Below are 18,349 nucleotides of genomic sequence, written 5' to 3' on the forward strand. Positions count from 1 at the left end.
AACCTGCACCCCAATTTCCTTCCCTCTGGCACAACAGGCCAGTCCAGAAGCACCTGAAAGTCCCAGGCAGCAAATACACAGGGGACTTCAGCCACCTCTCTGGCTGGAGCAAGGGGGTCCCCACACAGTAGGAGTGGGGCGGCTCTGCTCTCCTCAGCTGCGCTGCCACACGACCGTCCTCCCACGGGGTCAGTGGTGTGGCCACAGCCAATGCAAGCCTGCAGTGAAGCCAGGCGAGGGGGCTTTCCTGGGGAAGGCTGGCTGGAAAGCAGAGATGAGCACAGAGGAACCAAGTCAGGGCTGAGGTCCTGCCTGGCTCATCACCCTGTTTTCCAGGTGCCTGGGGAAGCACCAGCCCCGGCGGGCTAAGGGCCATCCCTATGGCCGTGCAGGCACAGCTTCCTTCGGTGGTCACAGCTGCACAGCCACGAGCAGTGGCAGCCAACACAGCCTGGCTGCTCACAACCAGCCTTGCGTGGGCTCACGGTCCCCCTTTGGCACAAGTCACAGCAGGGTCCCAGGGGGACATTTCCAACAGGAAGCAAGAGAAAGTCAGTGCAAAAACCCCATCAGACTGGCAGGCGGAGGCTTTCCTCCTTCGCTCCACCTCTGCAGCTCAAAAGGCAAGTGGGAGGCACAGAACCAGGACAGGGCAATGACAGCCAGCTCTGGCTGAACCCCCTTCATCCTACAAACACTGCTGGTCCTCGCCAGGCTCCACCACCAGTGCTGCACACACTCCCCCACCAGATTCTCATCTCCAGCCCCAACAGCCCCACAGGCTGGTGGCTTCTGCAGCCCCTCCAGCACAGCTGCAGCAGCTTTTGTGCCTCTCTCTGGCATCACTGCCCCGCAGTGGTCCCCAACCATGCTAAAGCAGAGCCGCTAAACTCTGCCAGCAGCACCCAGAGCCCATCAGCATGCTTCCCAAGGGCATGGGACAGGGACTGCGTCCCCAGGCAGGCAGCAAGCAGGATCCACCAGCACTCAAGGCTTCAGCCCTGGCAAGCCTGGGTATAAAACAACCCATCCATGCTCTTGGCAATGCTCGCTCTGTTTACTCATCATACCTGTTTACAGGCTGCATTACCAAAAACGCCGGGTGGAAAGCATCCAAGTGCGCCAGGAACAGTTTTAGGAAGAAACACAGCGAGCTTCCAGCCCAGCAGGCATAGGGATGGAAATAGCGTACCACCGGTATTTATAGCAGCACCACAGAAACAACTCACACCCCTGGGACAGGATACTCAGCGCCTGGGGCCATACACAGCTGATGCCAGGCTTTTCCCTTACTCTGGGATGCAACGGGGCCAGGGCAAAGCACTGGCATCACCTCCAGTGGCATCAGCACAGGCATCACACCACCCAGATGTAGGACAAGGGGCAGGAACACCACACCACCACCTCTCTAGCGTGAATGAAAACACCTCAGCTCTATGCCAGGCATCATCTTCCAGCAACCAAGAGCTTCAGAAGTTTTTCTACTCTGCAACCCAGGGCCACAGCTCTGGTACTTCAGCATCCAAGGCAAGACGACACCAGGCTCTCATACCCCAGCCCCTCACCAGCCCAAAGAAAACAGGGTCACTGTGCTGGGACACCGACACCTGTGAAGCCCAGGCACCACAGAGAGATGAGAAGCAGGGGCTGGTACCCGGCCCAAGCCAAGGAACCCAACAGCTCTGTGCCCAGGTAAATAACTGCAGAGAATCAGTGCGGATGCACAGCATGGGCTCACCGGGGCAGCACAGGAATGCAGCCACATACGTACTTGTTGGCTCGGATCCCTTCCCGGCGGGAGGCCAGCCCTTCAGCCACGAGGGACTCAGCAATGTTCTCGCCGCTTGTGTCTGTGGAGAGAGGAGTCAGTAAGACAAGCCATCAGCACGCAGACCTCTGTTCTGGAAAGCATTCCCAGAACAATTCCAGCTAACAAATGCCAGAGCAACCCGGGAACAAAATGCTCCCGTCACTAGCCCAGCGTCCCTGCAGCATGCAGCCTTCGTGATGCATTGAGTGGAGCAGTCCAGGGCTGTCCTGGGGACACCCTTTCCCGCAGACCAGGGCAAAGCAAGTGGGAAGGTGGCGCATTGCTCTGATGCACTACTGGGCTGCAAGGCTTGGCATCACCCAGGACCACCTCCGTGGGAAGGGGACATCCTCAGGTCCCCAATGAGGCAGGCAATGCCCTCCCAGCACCAAAGGGGCTCTCTGGATTTCCAACAAAGGTTGTGCTGCCAGTATGGCCTGTGACAGGTCCCTCTGCACAAGACATCCTTCCTCTGCAAAAACATGGAGGTTTCCACAGTTACCAGAAGCCAGAGTCCCTGGGAAGGTGGGGGACAAATGCCATGGTCTGGGGTATCCTGGGCCAGGGAGAGCAGATAAAGAGGAAGATTTGGGCAAAATCTTCCAGCTGCCCATGCAGAAGGGAGGGAGCAGAGTTGTACAGCCCTAAGCAGCAGTGTGAGGTGGCCAGGGAGGGGTTCCAGCCAGTGCCCCCTTCCACAGCACCTCCGCTCCAGCTTGGCTACCACCAGCAAGCAATGACAAGCCCCTACCCCTCCCAAAGCCCCTACCCTTCCAAAGCCCCCACTCCTCCAAAGCCCAGAGCCGCAGACAGTTACTGCATCGCTGCCAGGGAAGGTGTCGCAACGTTTCCGCATTAATAGTATTTAAACCTTGACAAACTTCATCAGGAAACATTTTATGCTTCGTTTCTCACCTCCGCGATGTGACAGCCTGGGATTTAAGAATAAGGACGACACCTACGCAGGAGGCACAGCATAAGAGCCCTTAACGTGGCAGACAACAAGGCTGCAGATGACTGAAAGGGAGCACTTCACTGATCGCAGTGTTGCAGAACAACAAAACCCCTTTCAAGGTCGATTTGTTGTACAATGCACTGTCAGGACCTGCCATGCTTCCTGCTAAAGGACAGCTCATGGGGAAAGCAGCAAGGAGCAGCTACTCTCTGAGGAGGGGATCACCATCCCAAAGGGCTTCCCAGACCCCCAGCCGATGAGCAAACTGGAAGCTCAGGAATGAGCACAGAGGCAGCTTTGATACCTAGTTACTCGCAGTCTCAGGGGACAGGTTCATCATGGCAGCACGTAGGGTTCTGCTCCCGTTTTTCACAGTCTGGGGACCGTGGGGGTCTCACGGTTCCACACTGGAGGGGGACCCCCACAGGGACACAGGAGGTGCTGGCTGGAGTGCACCAGGATGCAGCAGCAATGGGAATCTAGCCCTGGGTTGTCCTTGCAGCGGCGATGATGTGCAGGTGGAAAGGGGGTCTAAGCAGGGCTACTGCCCACCCTGGCCACATCCAGTTGAGTCAGAAAACCTCTGAGGAGAGAGCTTCAGCCTCCCCAGGGAGCTGCATGGCCACCAACGCACCTGCTGAGCCTCTGCAGCAGGGAGCCAGGAGCCAGCAGCGATGCTGGGCTCTCTGGCCATGCAGTGGAGCTGACGGTTGGCAATCCTCATCTTGCCCAGCCAGAGGCACTGGCAACTCCTGCCACAGACCCAGAGGGAGCCTCTCCCTGCACATTACGGGCCAGCTCCTTTATCCCTGTGCCTCCATGCAAACCCCCCTTGCTCTGTTCACGCCATGCTGCCTCAGGACAAGCCCTGTCTGTGGCGGTGAGCAAGTCCCAGCCGTTTGCTCTTCGAACCAAGCTCCTGCTTGCACCACAGGAAAAGCTCCGAGTGCCATAGTGATGCCAGGGGACATAACTGGAGACAAAGATGCCTCACGACACCTGCTCAGCCTCTCCAGCCCAGCCCTGCACAGCCAAGCCACAAGCAGCAGAGTCTGCAGGGACATGGGGCCGAGAGCACCTGAGCTCCCAGTCTGTACTGGAGCTACCCCAGAGGATGCACACCCAAAATTCAGTAGCCCCTGAGCTCCTTTACAGCCCCTTGCACAAGCCTGGTCCTCCCTTCCTTCCCCAACTGCAACGAGTTACCCCGCTGAGCCTCTCATGGGAGAGGAGGCTTCCAGGGCACCAGGGATGAGACTGACCTGTACCCTGGTCGTATCCCAAATATCCCACTTGTGGAGCTGTCCCGGCTCCACACTGAGCACAGAGGTATGTGGTTCACTCTGTGCATCTCTTGCCCCTGTGCTGAGCTGGTACATCCATCTACCCCGGTAACCCTGAGCCCAGTGGCACTAGAGGACAAGCTGGGTCCTGGTGAGCACCTGCTTCCCAGGAGCCCACCCACGCTGAGCAGATCTCATCCTCCTTCTTGAACATTGAGGGCTTGAGATATCCAACCATGAGCTAAGCCCAGCAGAGCAGCGCGGTCCAGAAGCCAGCAGCAGGACACTGTAACCTCTCAACCACTTGCTCTCACCATTACTCTCACCAGACCAAGCAATGGCTGGGGCTAACCACAGGGAGCAAGAGCCCAAAAACTCATCCACCAGCACAGCTGGAACCAAATTTGGCCAGGGTCATTGGCAGAGAGGACATGGCACCTGGCAGAGTACAGTCCGGTGTCATGCTCACTGTGAGAGGGGACTTAACCAGAGCCTAAGCCCACCTGTGCCAGCGCCGAAAGGGCCACCCTGCCCCAAGCTGCTCCAGGCCAGGGGCAGCACAGGCTGCAGGCATCGCACAGCGTTTGGGCTGAGTGGCTGGGCCAGGCTTTGCTCCCAGCCCTCCGCCGCATCCTCAGGAGCCACAAAGCTGGTTCCTTTTGAGAGATTCCAATCAGCCAGAGATGAGCAAGAGATTTATGACGCCAAAAAGAATGGCATGGGGAAACCTGAGGGAACTCACATAACGCCATGGCTTGTGTCCACATGCTGCAGTGCATCAACCAGAGGCAGCAAGCACAGTCACGCTCTGGCTCTGCACAGCCCCACAGGCAGCCGGGACCACTACCGGGCATCTCTCCCCTCCCAAAGCTGGAGCTCCACTGAAAAGCAGGCATGCATCCTCCTGCTGCCAACACCGCATCCCAGCCCACCCACTTGGGCTAGCTCCGGCTGCAAGCACTGCACACACCGCAAACCTCACTGCATCCTCCCCACCAGCCCTTCAGGTGCCCAAGGGACCCCTTTGTGCTCACCTTTCCCCAAGTACACCATCCCGTACTCCCGGCCCTGCGGTGTCTTGTACTCCACGGTAAAGCAGACCTCCTTCCCGATCAGCTTCTTCCGCAGGAACTCACGAGCTGGGAACCCCCAGGGCTGGAGGGAAAGAAGTCGAGGTGAGTCAATGGGTCAAATGCAGCTGGGGAAGCCCAGAGCCTCCCCACCCCGGGGGCTCACACTCCCCTCCACATGTGCTGCATTAGCCCAGGGCTGTGCTAGAGGCTATTTGCAGCCCATGAGCTTGCAGAGGAATAAACCCTGCTACTCCGCATGGGAAGTACCTCCACTTTTCCCCTCTGTCCCCCCCCAAAAAGAGGTCACTGTTGGTTTTCCAGCTGGCCTCACAGTCCCCAGGTGCAGCCAGACCCAGCCAGCCAAGCCCAGGAAAGCTCCTGGGGCAGAGGGAGCAGGGCTGGAGCTGCAGCAACGTCGGGGGGCTGGCCCAGCCCCAGCTCTCAGGGACAGGGCAGGGGCTCCCCCGGCTCCTACCCAAGGCTGCATGGGTGCCCGTGGTGAAGCAGCAAAGCAGGACCAGCCGTGCCGGGCGGGGAGGAACAGGCTCCTGCATCCCCCCAGCACCTCCCTGCACCACAGCAGGAATGCACCGGAGCCCTGGCGAGCTCAGCCCCGCTCCACCGCAGCAGGTGGGTGGGAACACGGTCCGGAGGAGAGAACATGACGTGCTCATAAACAATTAGCAAACCTGACAGGCATAATTTTTTAAAAGACTGACATTTAAAGGCTGAAGCAGTGTTTAGAAGACAAACTCCCCAAGGAGAGCAATTAGCTGCCAGCGCTCTGCACCACCCCCGGGGCTGGGAGGATGGGTGGCCGGGGCTGTGCTCCCTCTGACACAAACCCATTGCTCCCAATCACTGTGCCCTGCGTGCCGGTACCGGCAGACCTGTCTGCACCCCATCTGCCAAAGCAGCACCCCCACAGCACGCCTGCTGGGCATGTGTGCAACCATTGCAGTGTGAGGAAAGAGAAGTCTGCCCCAAAATCCACACTGAGGGGCTGGAACATGGAAAGGATCTCTCAAAAGGATGACTGAAGGGACTGTTTCATCCCGTAACCCACAGCCACAGCAGCCACGTGTCCCCGCGCTGGGCAGAGGGGCAGCATTGGCGAGGAAGGAGCTGCCTGCACCTCATGGGATGGCAGCAGCAGGTCTGAGAAAGGGCAATGCCGCTTGTGATGGCAGAGCCAAGGGTGCTGTGGTCTGCAGAGCTGGGCCAGCAGTCTGGAGGGCCCCCACCCAGCTCAGTCCACAACCCCCATGGCAGGAGAACTGCGTGACACCGCTCATGGGAGGCACCTACCTCGTCCGGGGTGTCCTTGGCATCCGGCTGGCCTGCAGCAGCACGGCGGGCAAGGTTCCCGGCACGGATGTTGCTGAGGTTGATCTGGCGCTCAGGCGGCGGCCCGCCTCGGGGCTGCCCACGGACGATGATAGCACAGCCCGACAGCACCTGTGGGGAGGCAGAGGGGTTACAGGGGGTACCCTAGCCCCAGCAGCCGGGAGGCTGGGGAGGCAAGAGGTGATGAAGCTCAGCGTGCAGGCATCTGAAGCTGTGTGGACAGGCAGGCTTCCAGGGACGGGTCCTGCCCCAGGCAGGGTATGGGAAGCTCAGCACTGCAGGGCACGATTTCTCATGGGCCTGGCAGAGGCAGGAGCTGCCCCAAGTTTCCTGCTTGGAGATGCAGGATGGAACCAAGCTCTGCACCCTGCACTTTCCCAGTGGTAACCATCAAACGTCCCATCCCTTCCTTCAGAGCACAGCACAACTGAACACAGGGTGATCCCAGTGTGGCGGGTAACACAAGGGACTTGGCAGATCAGGATTTTACTCCCTGTGCTGACCTGTCAGATGAGCCCAGCTGGGCCATCTCCCCCTGCTGCTTTGGCTGCTGAGCACTCAGAGCCAGGAGCACAGCTACACTGGGCAGTCCTGTCCCATCCCATCGCACCCACCTCCCAGGGCCCTGGCAGCCCCATCGCTCCCCACTGCCACAGGGGGACCCCCACATTTAGGAGGGCACCATGCCCACAGCACCCCAAGGGCTCCACACAGCTTCTGGCACAGCACAGAAGGATGCAGGCAGGGAAAAGCTGGCACTGGCACTGCCCTGGGGCAGCCTCAGGGGGAATGTGCCTACAGCCGGCCGGCCAAGAGGGACACAGCTCTCAGCATGAAGGCTTTAACCACCTGAGCTGCTTGGCACAGCTTCGGCAAGGCTTACAAGAGTGCTGAGCAAGGACCATGCTCCAAGTGGATGCTTACACCTACTGTGATGCTAAGACCTTTACTGGCAGGCACCTGCGATGGGCTGGCCACACCCTGCGCCTGGCTGGCAACCTCAGCCAAGTGACTTCATTGAGGTCAGACAAATAAACCCATGTGGAAAAAACTGCTGGGAGAATCCCCCAAAAATGACAGACCACCAAATCGGATCTCTCCTCCTTGGACCTGACAATTACAGGAACTGATATCACCCCGCTCTGCAAAAACCCCAAGGTTTCTCAACAGCTCCATTCCTGTACAAGACCCCAAGCCACCCACGACATCAGCAGGGCCAGCTCCAGCCACCAAGCCAGGGTCCCAGCCAGGCAGAGAGAGGGTGGCGGGGATCACCCTGTTCCCATCAGATACCGGCTCCCTGCACGCAGGATCAACACTGCTGAGGCGCTCGCAGAAAACCGCCAAGTTGGATTTCAGCATGTGCCCTGGCTTGCTGCCCACCTGAAATCCCTAGGGATGCTCGCAGCACATCCCAAAGCCAGAGGACTCGCACCCCGGCACAGCAGCCAGCCTGGCTCAGTGCCAGGGACACCAGCTCGCACAGAGCCTCACGAAAATGAGCCACATCATGCCAACCCCAAGGGCCCGGCTGCACCATGGCATAAGCTTGCTGCCCTATGCTGTGCTGCACGCCCGGGCCCACGGCAGAGACCAGCACGCTATGCAAGCTACTGGGAATCGAGCTTCAAATGAAGCCCAAGCTGCACACAGAGCGATCCCCCAGCAAAGGCTCAGCACTCGATACTTAAGGACTTAAGAGGTTTCATCACTGTAATTAACCTTAATCTTTAATTTATAGGGCATGGGGAAACAAGTCAGATGCTGTAACTGTTTTATCCAATTACCAATACAAACCCTGGATCTGGGGACAGGTTTGTTGGTGAAGCTGCTCTGGGCTCCATGGGTGTGTACAGTGCTTTGGGGTGGGCATGCCACCCCCCCGCTCCAGAGCACCCTGTGCCACTGTCCCTGCCCACAGAGCAGCCACAATGCCTGCCTGCCACTCACACCACGTGGTCATCAGGCTCCCCAGTTGGGGAACTGCTCCAGATGAAGCTTCTGGCCAGGCTTCAGCAGTGATGGGACCAGGAGACCACCCCAGCACCCAGGTTTCACCCTCCCCAAAGGCAGCAGCCCTGGGTCCCACCTGCCAGCCCAAGCCACGCTCTTCCTTGCTGGCAAAATTCAGCCCTGGCACCCCATCAGCAGTGCCCCATGCTCCAGCCCAAGAAAGCTGAGCTTAAGCCAGGCTTAAACCCAGCTGCAAGAACTGTCGTTAGCGCAGGCTGAGCTGACAGCATGATGGACATGCCCAGGCCAAGGCATGGCACAGGGACATGGGTTGGATGGACCCAGCTCCTGCTGCAGAGGCATGCCCCGGGCACAGGAGGGGACAGGGGACAGCACCGGGGTCCTGCTGGCACAGGGAGCTACAGCTGTGGGGCACAAAGGGTTAACAACCCTCGCAGGAACGGGAAGGAAGGTGGTGAGAAGGGAAGGCAGAGTCCCAAAGCGCTGGCCAGGACCCAGCCCTCTCCGGTTTTACCTGGAGACTCACCAACCCAGGCTCCCCGCTGTGGCTCCCCCAGCTCCTCAAGTCCCCCAGAAGGAAGGAGCCCCCACGGGACAGAGCCTCAGCTGGGCTCCCAGTGCCTCTTCCAGCTGGGGGGGGGGGGGGGGGGGCAGCTGCAGAGCCCCCGACGTCCATCACATCCCTGCTCCTGCTCTTCAACCCTGCAGGAGGATGAGCCCCCTCCCCACTCCTGAACTCTGCAGTCCCAATGCCCAACCAAAAGGTGGGAAAAAAACCCCAAACCACCAAAAAAATCCCCAAACCCCACCCCAAAACCTCCAAGTTCAAAAAGTTGTGAACCGCAGCAGAGCCTGTGGACGGCACCGCTCCAGCTGGCCCTGGCAGCTCCTGGCTCCGTGGCAGCACCATGAAACAGAGCGGTGCCCACAGACAGCCAGGGCACCCTACCTCTCCGGGGTGTCCCCTGGGCACTGACTTTGAGCTAGTTGCCCTGGAAAGGGAAGGGTGCCCTGGGGCAGCAGCTGGGGTGCCCAGCTGCCCAGGCAAGGCACAGGGCACCAGGGCAGCGTGTGGCCCCCTCGGGGAGCCCGTGCCCACCACACACGGCTGCCTCTCAGCCAGCCCCCACAGCCATCCTGCCCAAAAACCACGGGCACATCCACATCCCCTTGGAGGGAGCCAGGCCAGGACGAGCAGCCAGGTGAAGTTTTTCCTGAGCATCCCAAAAACTTGCCTTTCGGGCACGAGGTGGCACAAGGCAGCGGGAATGTCTACCCCATGCCATCGGTGAGCTAAAGCACAGGGAAAGCAGCGTCCCCAAAGCTGCCCCCGCTGTGCAGCGAGCCCCGGGGGGACGTGACACCCCCAGCAAGGTCTGCTCCAGATGCACTGCCAGCACCATCGGCCACCTCCCGACCAGTCGGTGTCCGGGCACAAGGACTTGGGGGGTTGGGGACGCGGGAGGTAACGGAGCGGAGAGGGCACCGGGAAGGGAGGCAGGGACCAGGATGCGGTGCCAGGGCCCGATCCCAGCGGCAGCTGCCGGAGCCCCGACCTTTGCTCTGCAGGTCCCGGCTGTCGGCACATGCGGGGACCCAGCGCGGAGGGGCTAGAGGACCCCAACCCCCGCGGGGACACAGCCGGCAAGGGAGGGGGGGCGGCACGTGGAGCCCCCCGAGGGGCGTCCCCGAGGCGGGGTGTCACGGGGCCACCGCCCGAACCGAGGAACCCCGAATTTCCTCGGGGCTGCAGGGCTTTCAGGGCTGACAGCAGAGCAGGACCACCAGCCCCCCCGGGGAACGGGCGGGGAGACCCGAAAGCCCTTTCCGCGGCCACGGCCACCCCCGGGCCCGGCACAGGCTGGGGGCCCCAGGCGCACCCCCGTCAGCACCACGAGTCTGGGGGCGCAGGGCCGGGAGCCGCGGCAGCGCGGAGCAGGGCCCGGCAGCACCGGAAGGCGCGGGGCGCCGCGGCCCGGGGCAGAGCACGAGGTTTGGGGAGGGGAAGCGTGAGGCGGAGGGGGGGTGGGCGGGCGGGCACCAGAGGGGGCTGCATGGGGATGTCCTGGTCCCTGGGAAGGGAGGCGGGGAGCGGAGGGGGGCCCGGAGAGGGCTGCGGGAGGCGCGGGGGCCCCGGGCACCGGAGAGGGCTGCGGGAGGCGCGGGGGCCCCGGGCACCGGAGAGGGCTGCAACCCCGGGCCGGGCCGGCGGGCGTACGAGGCGGCGGGCGGAGCGGCGCGGAGCCCCGGGAGGCCCGCGGAGGGCGGCGGGCGGGCAGACAGCCCTTACCATCTTGACGATGCCGCGCTGGACGGTGAGGGGCGGCGCGGAGCCGCCCTGCCCGGGGGCGGCCGCGGAGGCCATAGCGGGGCGGGGGCGGCAGCCGGGGCGAGCGCGGACGGAGCGGCCGGGGCCCGGGGCGAGCGCGGAAGGGATTCTCGGGGCGGGACGGAGGGGGGCGGGGCCTGGGGGGCGGGGCCTCCGTTCGACCACGCCCACCTCCCGGCCGACGGCCAACGGGAGGCTGACCCCGCCGCTCGCTCCGCCCCACCCCGCCGCCGCTCGGCCAATGGAGACGCGCGGCTCCGCAGCACCGGCCCGAGAGGCCGCCGCGGGGGTGACGTCACGGGAGGCACCGCCCCTCGGACCTCCCCCGCCCCGCCGAGGGGGGCGGGACTTCCGGGGCACGCGGCGCCAGGGACACGTCGGCAAAGGGCTGCCCGGGCTCCCACGTGGCCTCCCGCCGCGCCGGGGGCCGGGCTGGGCCAAGGCACCACCCCTCCCCCTCGCGTCACTGCCTGCCCGCCGGCGGCACCGGCCGGGAGGTTGGGGAGGGGCTCGGGGGGCGGCCCCGCGGCAAGGCGGGGGAGATGTTCGTCGATGGGGTCCCCCAGTACGGCCCCGCGGGGGGCGCAGGGAACGCGGGTCACCCGGCGCAGCCCCGCGGGGGCTGGGGGTTGCCCAGCACAGGCCCACGGGGCGGGGGGGGGTGTCGGGAAAGGGGGGGTACCCCAGCACAGCCCCACGGGGGAGGGGGGGTCATGGAAGGAGTTCCCCAGCACCGCCCCGGGGGGTGGGGGTCAGGGGAGTGGGGTCCCCGTGCTGGCTTCCCCTCACCTTCCCCATCAGCAGCTCCATCTCCCCCGGTGTCCCCACCGGCTCCCCCAGCACCAGCGGCCACGCTCGGGGAGGGTGCAGAGCCACAGAGCCCCCTGGTGCCTCCGCCCTGTGCCCGGGCAGGATCACGGCACTGGGGCCGGCAGCTCCTGCCACCTCCGACGAGCAGTTTTGGCGAAAACGTGGAGAACAGGGATACACCCCCCGGGCCACTTTCAGGGTGAGCTGCCCGGGAGCATGGTGGCTTGCACCCACCCTGCACCCCCTCCCCAAAGCCACCCCCGCACCCAGCAGGCGCCCAGACCCTGCCAGGAGGCAGCAGCATCGTGGCCAGTGGCACCCTGTCCCACGAGGTGGCCTGGGGCAGCGCCACTGCACGGCGAGGGCCATCTGCCCCATGGCCTCAACCACCCGAGGTCACCCATCGCCATCGTGTCCTGGCAGCGGGGACTTGCAGTCCAGATGTGGCTCTGGGATGCCCTCCCGCTGGGGACGCTGGCGTGGTGTGGCCACCCTTCTTGCAGGTGGGGCTTTCGGTACAGACCTCACATCTCTGGGTGACCCCAAAACCCCTCATCCAGAGCAGAGGGTCCCAGGGAGTTGCCTGCAGCCTTAGCAAGTGACCATCCTGGTGGTTAGCGCAGGGACCAGCACTCTGCCCCGCCTGGAGGAGCCATGTGGAGATGCGCCTGGTGCTTACCTGGCTGGAGACACCATCCGTGGCCATGCCATCCCCCAGTGGCAGCTCTGCCCCCGGCGTGCCAGTCGCAGGGTTCGGTGACTGCCCCATGACATGCCCCTCACCGTGGTGCCAGGGCACGGTGCAGGGCAGCGCTGGCTTATCGCACCCTGCTGCAGCCGCCGCTCAGCTCGGCGCTCGCCTCTGCCAGTTCGGGAATTGCCAGCCCGGTAATGAGTCGTGTCATTTGTGGGTGGTGGAAAATTATTATCCTCTTTTTGAGTGGTCACGTAGGTAATCCTGACAATTGCATCTCTCTGCAATCCCTGCTCCTGGGAACAGGAACGGAGCAGCACTGGCTCCTCTCATCGGGCTGCTGGGAGCAGCTGCAGCCATTGCTGCCACTGTGACCATGGTCCCCTGTCCCACGGGGCAGCTGAACCCTGTGGCACTGGGCACCGAAGTCCCCTGAGCCCATGCTCCCAGCCCGCTCCTGCCTTGGGACCAGGGGTGCCCGGGCACGTGGTCCCATATGGCACAGAGACCGCTGCCAGGGTGGCACGGCTGCCACAGTGGGGGGGAGGGCAGCAGGGTCTGCCGGTCCTGGTATACCCCGCAACAGCCCAACACCCCCCAGGGGAAGCGGGCACACCAAATGCTTCGGGGCTCTGCAGGGGGGGCTGGCAGGGGTCAGGGCTGTGCCACCCCGCTGGTATCTTCTACCTCTTCAGGCCATATGTCACAACCTTAATGTTAATAATATTCTTTCCATGCAGGGTTTGTTTCCTGCGCGTGAAGCCTGGCAGCAGCACAGCCTTCAGCCCCTCTGCTGGGGTGTCCCTGGGGTCCCGCTCCCAGGGTCTCGTCCTGACACCACGCTGCCCTTGCTGAAGTTTCCCACCCTGGATCAGGCCAGTCTGGGAGGGATCCTCCTCCCGTCTCGCTCCCCACCTGCTGCAGCCCTCCGCCACTTTTCATTTTCTTGCTTCAGCTTGTATTATGATAATTTTTTTTCACCACTTTTCCTTTTCAGTACTTTGCACTGATGAATCCCTGAGCGCCAGGGTGAGAGCTTGTGCGCAAAAGGCAGAAAATCGTGTCCTCTGCCCAAAATCCTGGGAAAACTGCTCCGTTACCCTGATTTACAGCATTTCTGGGGCCACTCCTCACTCACCCTGCTGCTGTCCCAGCTTGCAGATGCATCCCGCCGGGCTAGACAAAGGGGCACCAGCTCCTGCTCTGGAGGGGGCATCTTCAAGCCCCAGGATTGCCTTTTTTAGACAGAATATTTTAATAATCATTTTTTTGATCAAAAAGAAAGTTAAAATGTAGGTGGAAACGCATAGATAAAGTAGGTTTTCTTGGTTGGCTGACTCATCTGGGCTTTTAGCTTTCACGTGTGCTTTCTGGAGGAGAAAAGAAAGGATTTTTTCCAGAGGAAGAGTCACCTGCTACAGAGACAAAGCCCAGAAAGATACATAACAGCATTGGACATGTAGAAAGGAGCTACGAAGAGGAGAGAAAAGCTCCTCTCCATGCTGGGGGGATCACTCTGGGGTAACCAAATTGATCCCACTCTGCCACAGCACCCAGCTTTGGTACCGTGGTGGGATTTGAGGACTGGTCCATTGCCGCTGCAGGGTCTCCCACCATCACCAGCACTCAGCCTGGGTGGAAACTGGGGTCTTCAGGGAGGGACCTGCCTTCATCACTCCTGCCCAGCCACCCCACCAACTGCTGCAGCTGTGTGAGACCCCTGCACCGCACCAATGCCCTGGCCACAGCGCTGTCACCATGTCCTCCAGGTGCCAGAGAAGCACCTGGGCTTTATTTCAATACATGGCCCATAAATATTTTGTGTCAGGCTCTGACATTTCTATACAACATGGAGTGATGCATTTTGCAAGTAATTGGGGTGGAGGCAGCGTGGCTGAGGGGTGTCCGAGCCCCATGGTGGCAGTGCCAGCTGGGTGCCAGCACAGCAGTTCTGCACCACAGGTGCCAGAGCAGGGTTGGCCGGTGTGCAGGGGCACAAGACTGCGGGAAGGGGCTGCTCGTTGTCCCCAGGCTCCCACAAGGAAACCCCAGCTGAGCCCCTCCAGGGAGCCCCAGCAGCGCACAGGCTGGGTGCATCACTGTGACACCAGGTGCCAGAAGGGACCTGGCTGGGGACTGTGCAGCCACGCAGGGGTAGGGGCATGGCTGGGGGCTGTGTGGCCACGCACAGGTGGGCATGAGGTGTGAGGTCCCTGAGGAGCCCCAGGGTTTTCCAGCCTCCTAGGCAACAATGGTGGTCTGAAATGCATCCCTGCGATGCAGGATGAGGCTTGCAGGCACATCCCTGGCTCTAGTATAGAATCATTTAGGTTGGAAAAGACCTTTAAGATCACCATGTTCAGCTGTTAACACACCACTGCCAAGCCCACCACTAAACCACATCCCTAAGAACCACATCTATGCATTTTTTTAAACACTTCCAGGCAAAGGCTGCTCTGCTGCTTGTTAAATGGGGTCTCCCTCTGCCCCAGCCATGGAAGTGACTCTCATCTGGGGTGAGGAGGGACAAAACCAGTAACTGGGTGTCGGAGCGCCTTAATGACATGGTCTCCTCTTGACAGGGATGGTAATTCTCAAGTACACTCCGAAGCCTGTTATCTCAAGCATTAATATGCCCAGCACAGGCTCACGACAGCAGTAATGATGTCCTGCTGCTTTGCTTGCTTGAACAGGCAGCAGGCAGTCTGCATGGGACGAGGGCTCTGCCGCTCCACCTCCCTCTCCCACCAGTGATAGCCCAGGAGCGAAGCTGCTTGCTGAATGCTGGATAAAATCCCAGGCACGAGCAACAGCCATTCACTAGTGAGTGAACATCTTGCTGTTAAAAATCTCGTAATCATTGGATTCCCTGTTCTGCTCCCTCTGTGTCCCTGCTCCTGTGCAGTGCTGATGGTACTGTTAATGACTGTGAGCTCTGCTTGCAGAGAGCTTGTCCCCTGTGTCCTCCCAGCAACTCGTCCCTTGTTCCTGTGGGGTCCCTTTTACTATCCCTTGTCCCTTCCCAGCCACACGCTCTGAGCCCCCAAACGCCAGCACATCTCCGTTTCCTCACTGTGAGCCCAGGTACCTGATGCCAGCACAGACCTCCTGGTGCAGGGACCAAGGGGCCATTGCTCCCTGCTCTGGCTCGTTAGCACTGACGAGCATCCCCCATGCTCCCAGGAAGGGAAGCTGCGCATCACCCCCTCCCTGGACCGAGGCTGTCTCCAGATCACTGCCAGCTCCCAAAGGAGGAAAAACCTTCTGGACATCTCCGGTGGGTTCAGGGATGGGACTTCGGGAGGGGAACTGGTTCCTAAGCCTCTGCTCAGCCTCAGACCTGCTGACAGCAGCTCGGACCCACCATGCAGAGCTGCTCTGCCCCAAGTCACAGCTGTGCTGGGCAGGGTTGCATGCCCCTGTTCCTCCTGCCAGTATGGCATGGGAGACATGGGGAGAGGACTCCAAAAGCATGTCCTCAAGGCCCCACTGTCACCCACTTTGCTCTCAGGCTGCATCTCCCTGGGGAGCTCACTAAGCCTCAGGCAGGTCCCAGGACAGACCAGGACCCTGGACCCAGCCCCGTGCTCCAGCTGCCGAGCATCCTCCAGTTAAAATCCCCAAATTTGGTTGGCAGGAGCACAGAGGAACCTTTTTCCTGAGTAGGGATAACTCAGAAATCCCCAGCCACCTGCAGTTATGTTTGATTGCAATTACAGGTTAATGAAGGCTTGTCAGAGCTCACGTCTGCCCAGGGAGCTTGGGGTTTGAGGTGACCCTTGGGGTCTGCTTTCCTGGCCATCCCCTGGCCTGTAGGATTCACCAGTAGCCCTGGTCCTGGGTGTACTCACCTGTCCTGCCCCTTTGCTGCACAGGCCACCAGTGTCACATGGAAATGCCACCACTCAGAAAATACGATGCCAGTGGCTGTAGCCAGTCCCCCAGTCCTGCTGTGCTGCTCCGCTGTGAGCTGGCTCCCCACAAGCAGCGTTTTCTGTTAGCTGGGAGCCAGCTCCTCACCTGCCTGACGTGAGCTTGCTTAATTTCACATAATGAGAGGTTTTAATCAAACCATCATGCCATACTAAGTCAAATGTCTTGCAGAAATCCAATTGCCCTGTATCATCACAGGTGTTTTTATCAGCCAGACCTGAAATCTACCTTAAAAAGGAGATGGAGACAAAGATGGAGATGAAGATGATGGATCTGCTTGGCTGGACCCTTGTCCCATGCAAACACCTGGCCATACCAGCAGCTGTGGCACACACCACCTCACTACTGAGCTGGTGCCAAACTGGCACCTCAGCACCTTGCCTGGGATATGCCCTCCCCTTGGGACATCCAAAGGATTGCACTCACCTCTGCAGCCCCCTGTTCCCCCAACATGCACCTGCTCCTGCTGGCCGTGGCAGCAGGGACCTGGGTGCTGGTGGGTGCTCCCCAGGGCAGGAGAGCCAGGCACCGGCTTGCTGCAGGCAGCATAGCCGTCCTACGTGTCAGCGAGCCACACTCTGCCTGGTGCCACCTCTGAGAGGGGATCCCATGGGACATGGCAGCCCTGTGATGGTGCAGGGGGCTGCTGAAGAGATGGCGGCTTTGGGGAGAGACCCACAGCACTGCAAGATCCCAGGGTTTCCAGCAGGGCCATGGACAGCTGAGAGCTCCCCAGAGGCTCCCCCACAGCCTGGGCACGTCTCCTGCCTCCAAAGCCTCTCAGCATTGTCCAGTGTCTGGCAGCATTCCAGCACAGACCCAGAGCTGCTCTTCCACCTGAGGACCCTGGGGAGAAGCAGGGAGATTTGGGGCTCAGCCACTTGCAGGGATGGGGCATGAGAAAGCAGAAATTACCTCTTCTCTGCCCCAGACTGCCCACCTCACTGGTGGCCTTGCCAGCCAACTCCGGGCACCTTCAGAAACCATACTGGGAGCCTCCCATGCCAGAACCTCTGCTCCAGGCAAATGCTACAGGTAGAAAATTGCCCATTATCAGGGAAGTGGGGAAAAATCCATTTCTGGCAGGGGAATGCTTTTCCTAGGGCCAGGTACTTAATCTTCTAATTTTTAATGTGTTTAAATGTACTTGTTTGTTGGAGAGCAGGGACCACCCTCAGCACTGCCATGCCCCTGCTGCCCAGCCATGCAGCGGGAGGCTGGGGAGGGCATCCCTGGGGCTGGCTGAAGGGGCGGTCCATGGTTCCAGGGGGGATTTTTAAGGCTTGAGTGGATGCTGCTCTTCCACATGCCCTTGCCTGGGTGTCTGAGCAGTCTGGGATGGAGCCTGCAGCAGAGGACAGTCCAGAGGAACATTGTGCTGCCACTGCTTATACAGTGTGAAAATACCCCAAAATACCCTCTCTCCAGGGGTTCCTGTATCTGCCTGCCTGCCTTCTCACTTTTTACCTTGCCTTGCTGTCCCTTTCCTCGTCCTTCCTCTCCCTTGGCACTAAGCAGCACCTTGGGCACAGCACACCCTAAATACCTGCAGTATTTGCCTGCAAGGGACAGAGGGTTCTCCATCTCTCCACTTCTCCACCTCTCTGCCTCTCCATTTTACCATCTGTCTCTTTCCACCTCTCTACCTCTCCATCACTCCACCTCTCCACATCTCCATGTCTCCATGTCTCCATCCACATCTCCACGTCTCCATGTCTCCATCTTTTCCTCTCCATTTCACCATCTTGCCATCTCTCTGCCTTTCCACCTCTCCATCTCTCCATTTCTCCATGTCTCCATTTCTCTACCTCTCCGTGTCTCCATTATTCCTGCTCTCCTTCATTCCATTTCCCCACATCTCCATGTCTCAATGTCTCCACTTCTCCATCCCTCTGTGCCTCCATTTCACCATCTGTCTCCCTTTCCATCTCTGCACCTCTCCATCATTCCACCTGTCCACATCTCTGTGCTCGTGCCATGCTCATGCCAAGCTTCCACACGGTCAGAAGCAATAGTGAATCAATCCCTCCCATTCCCCCCTCTCCCCACCTCTCAGCCCTGCCTGTCGATGGCTGCCCAGCCCTGCACACTCGCTGCTGCACTCAGTCCCACCCTGCAGCTGTCCTACATCCCTCCTCCCT

At 60.6% G+C, this 18,349-nt stretch overlaps 1 protein-coding gene across 1 annotated transcript in view; it reads right to left on the reverse strand.

Annotated features, from left to right (window-relative positions):
- The window catches only part of SND1 (staphylococcal nuclease and tudor domain containing 1), a 128,787-nt gene extending 117,894 nt beyond the window's left edge, over nucleotides 1-10,893 (reverse strand). The window contains exons 1-4 of the mRNA XM_055711513.1: nucleotides 10,733-10,893; nucleotides 6,430-6,579; nucleotides 5,083-5,203; nucleotides 1,772-1,850 (exon numbers count right to left, since the gene is read on the reverse strand). Of these exons, the coding sequence (XP_055567488.1) occupies nucleotides 1,772-1,850; nucleotides 5,083-5,203; nucleotides 6,430-6,579; nucleotides 10,733-10,807 (425 nt within the window). The 5' untranslated portion in view covers nucleotides 10,808-10,893. The remainder of the gene's footprint in view (nucleotides 1-1,771; nucleotides 1,851-5,082; nucleotides 5,204-6,429; nucleotides 6,580-10,732) is intronic.
- Between the last annotated feature and the right edge of the window lie 7,456 nt (nucleotides 10,894-18,349).

This window comes from Falco cherrug, chromosome 5 (genome assembly GCF_023634085.1).
Source record: "Falco cherrug isolate bFalChe1 chromosome 5, bFalChe1.pri, whole genome shotgun sequence".
Classification (NCBI taxonomy): Eukaryota; Metazoa; Chordata; class Aves; order Falconiformes; family Falconidae; genus Falco; species Falco cherrug.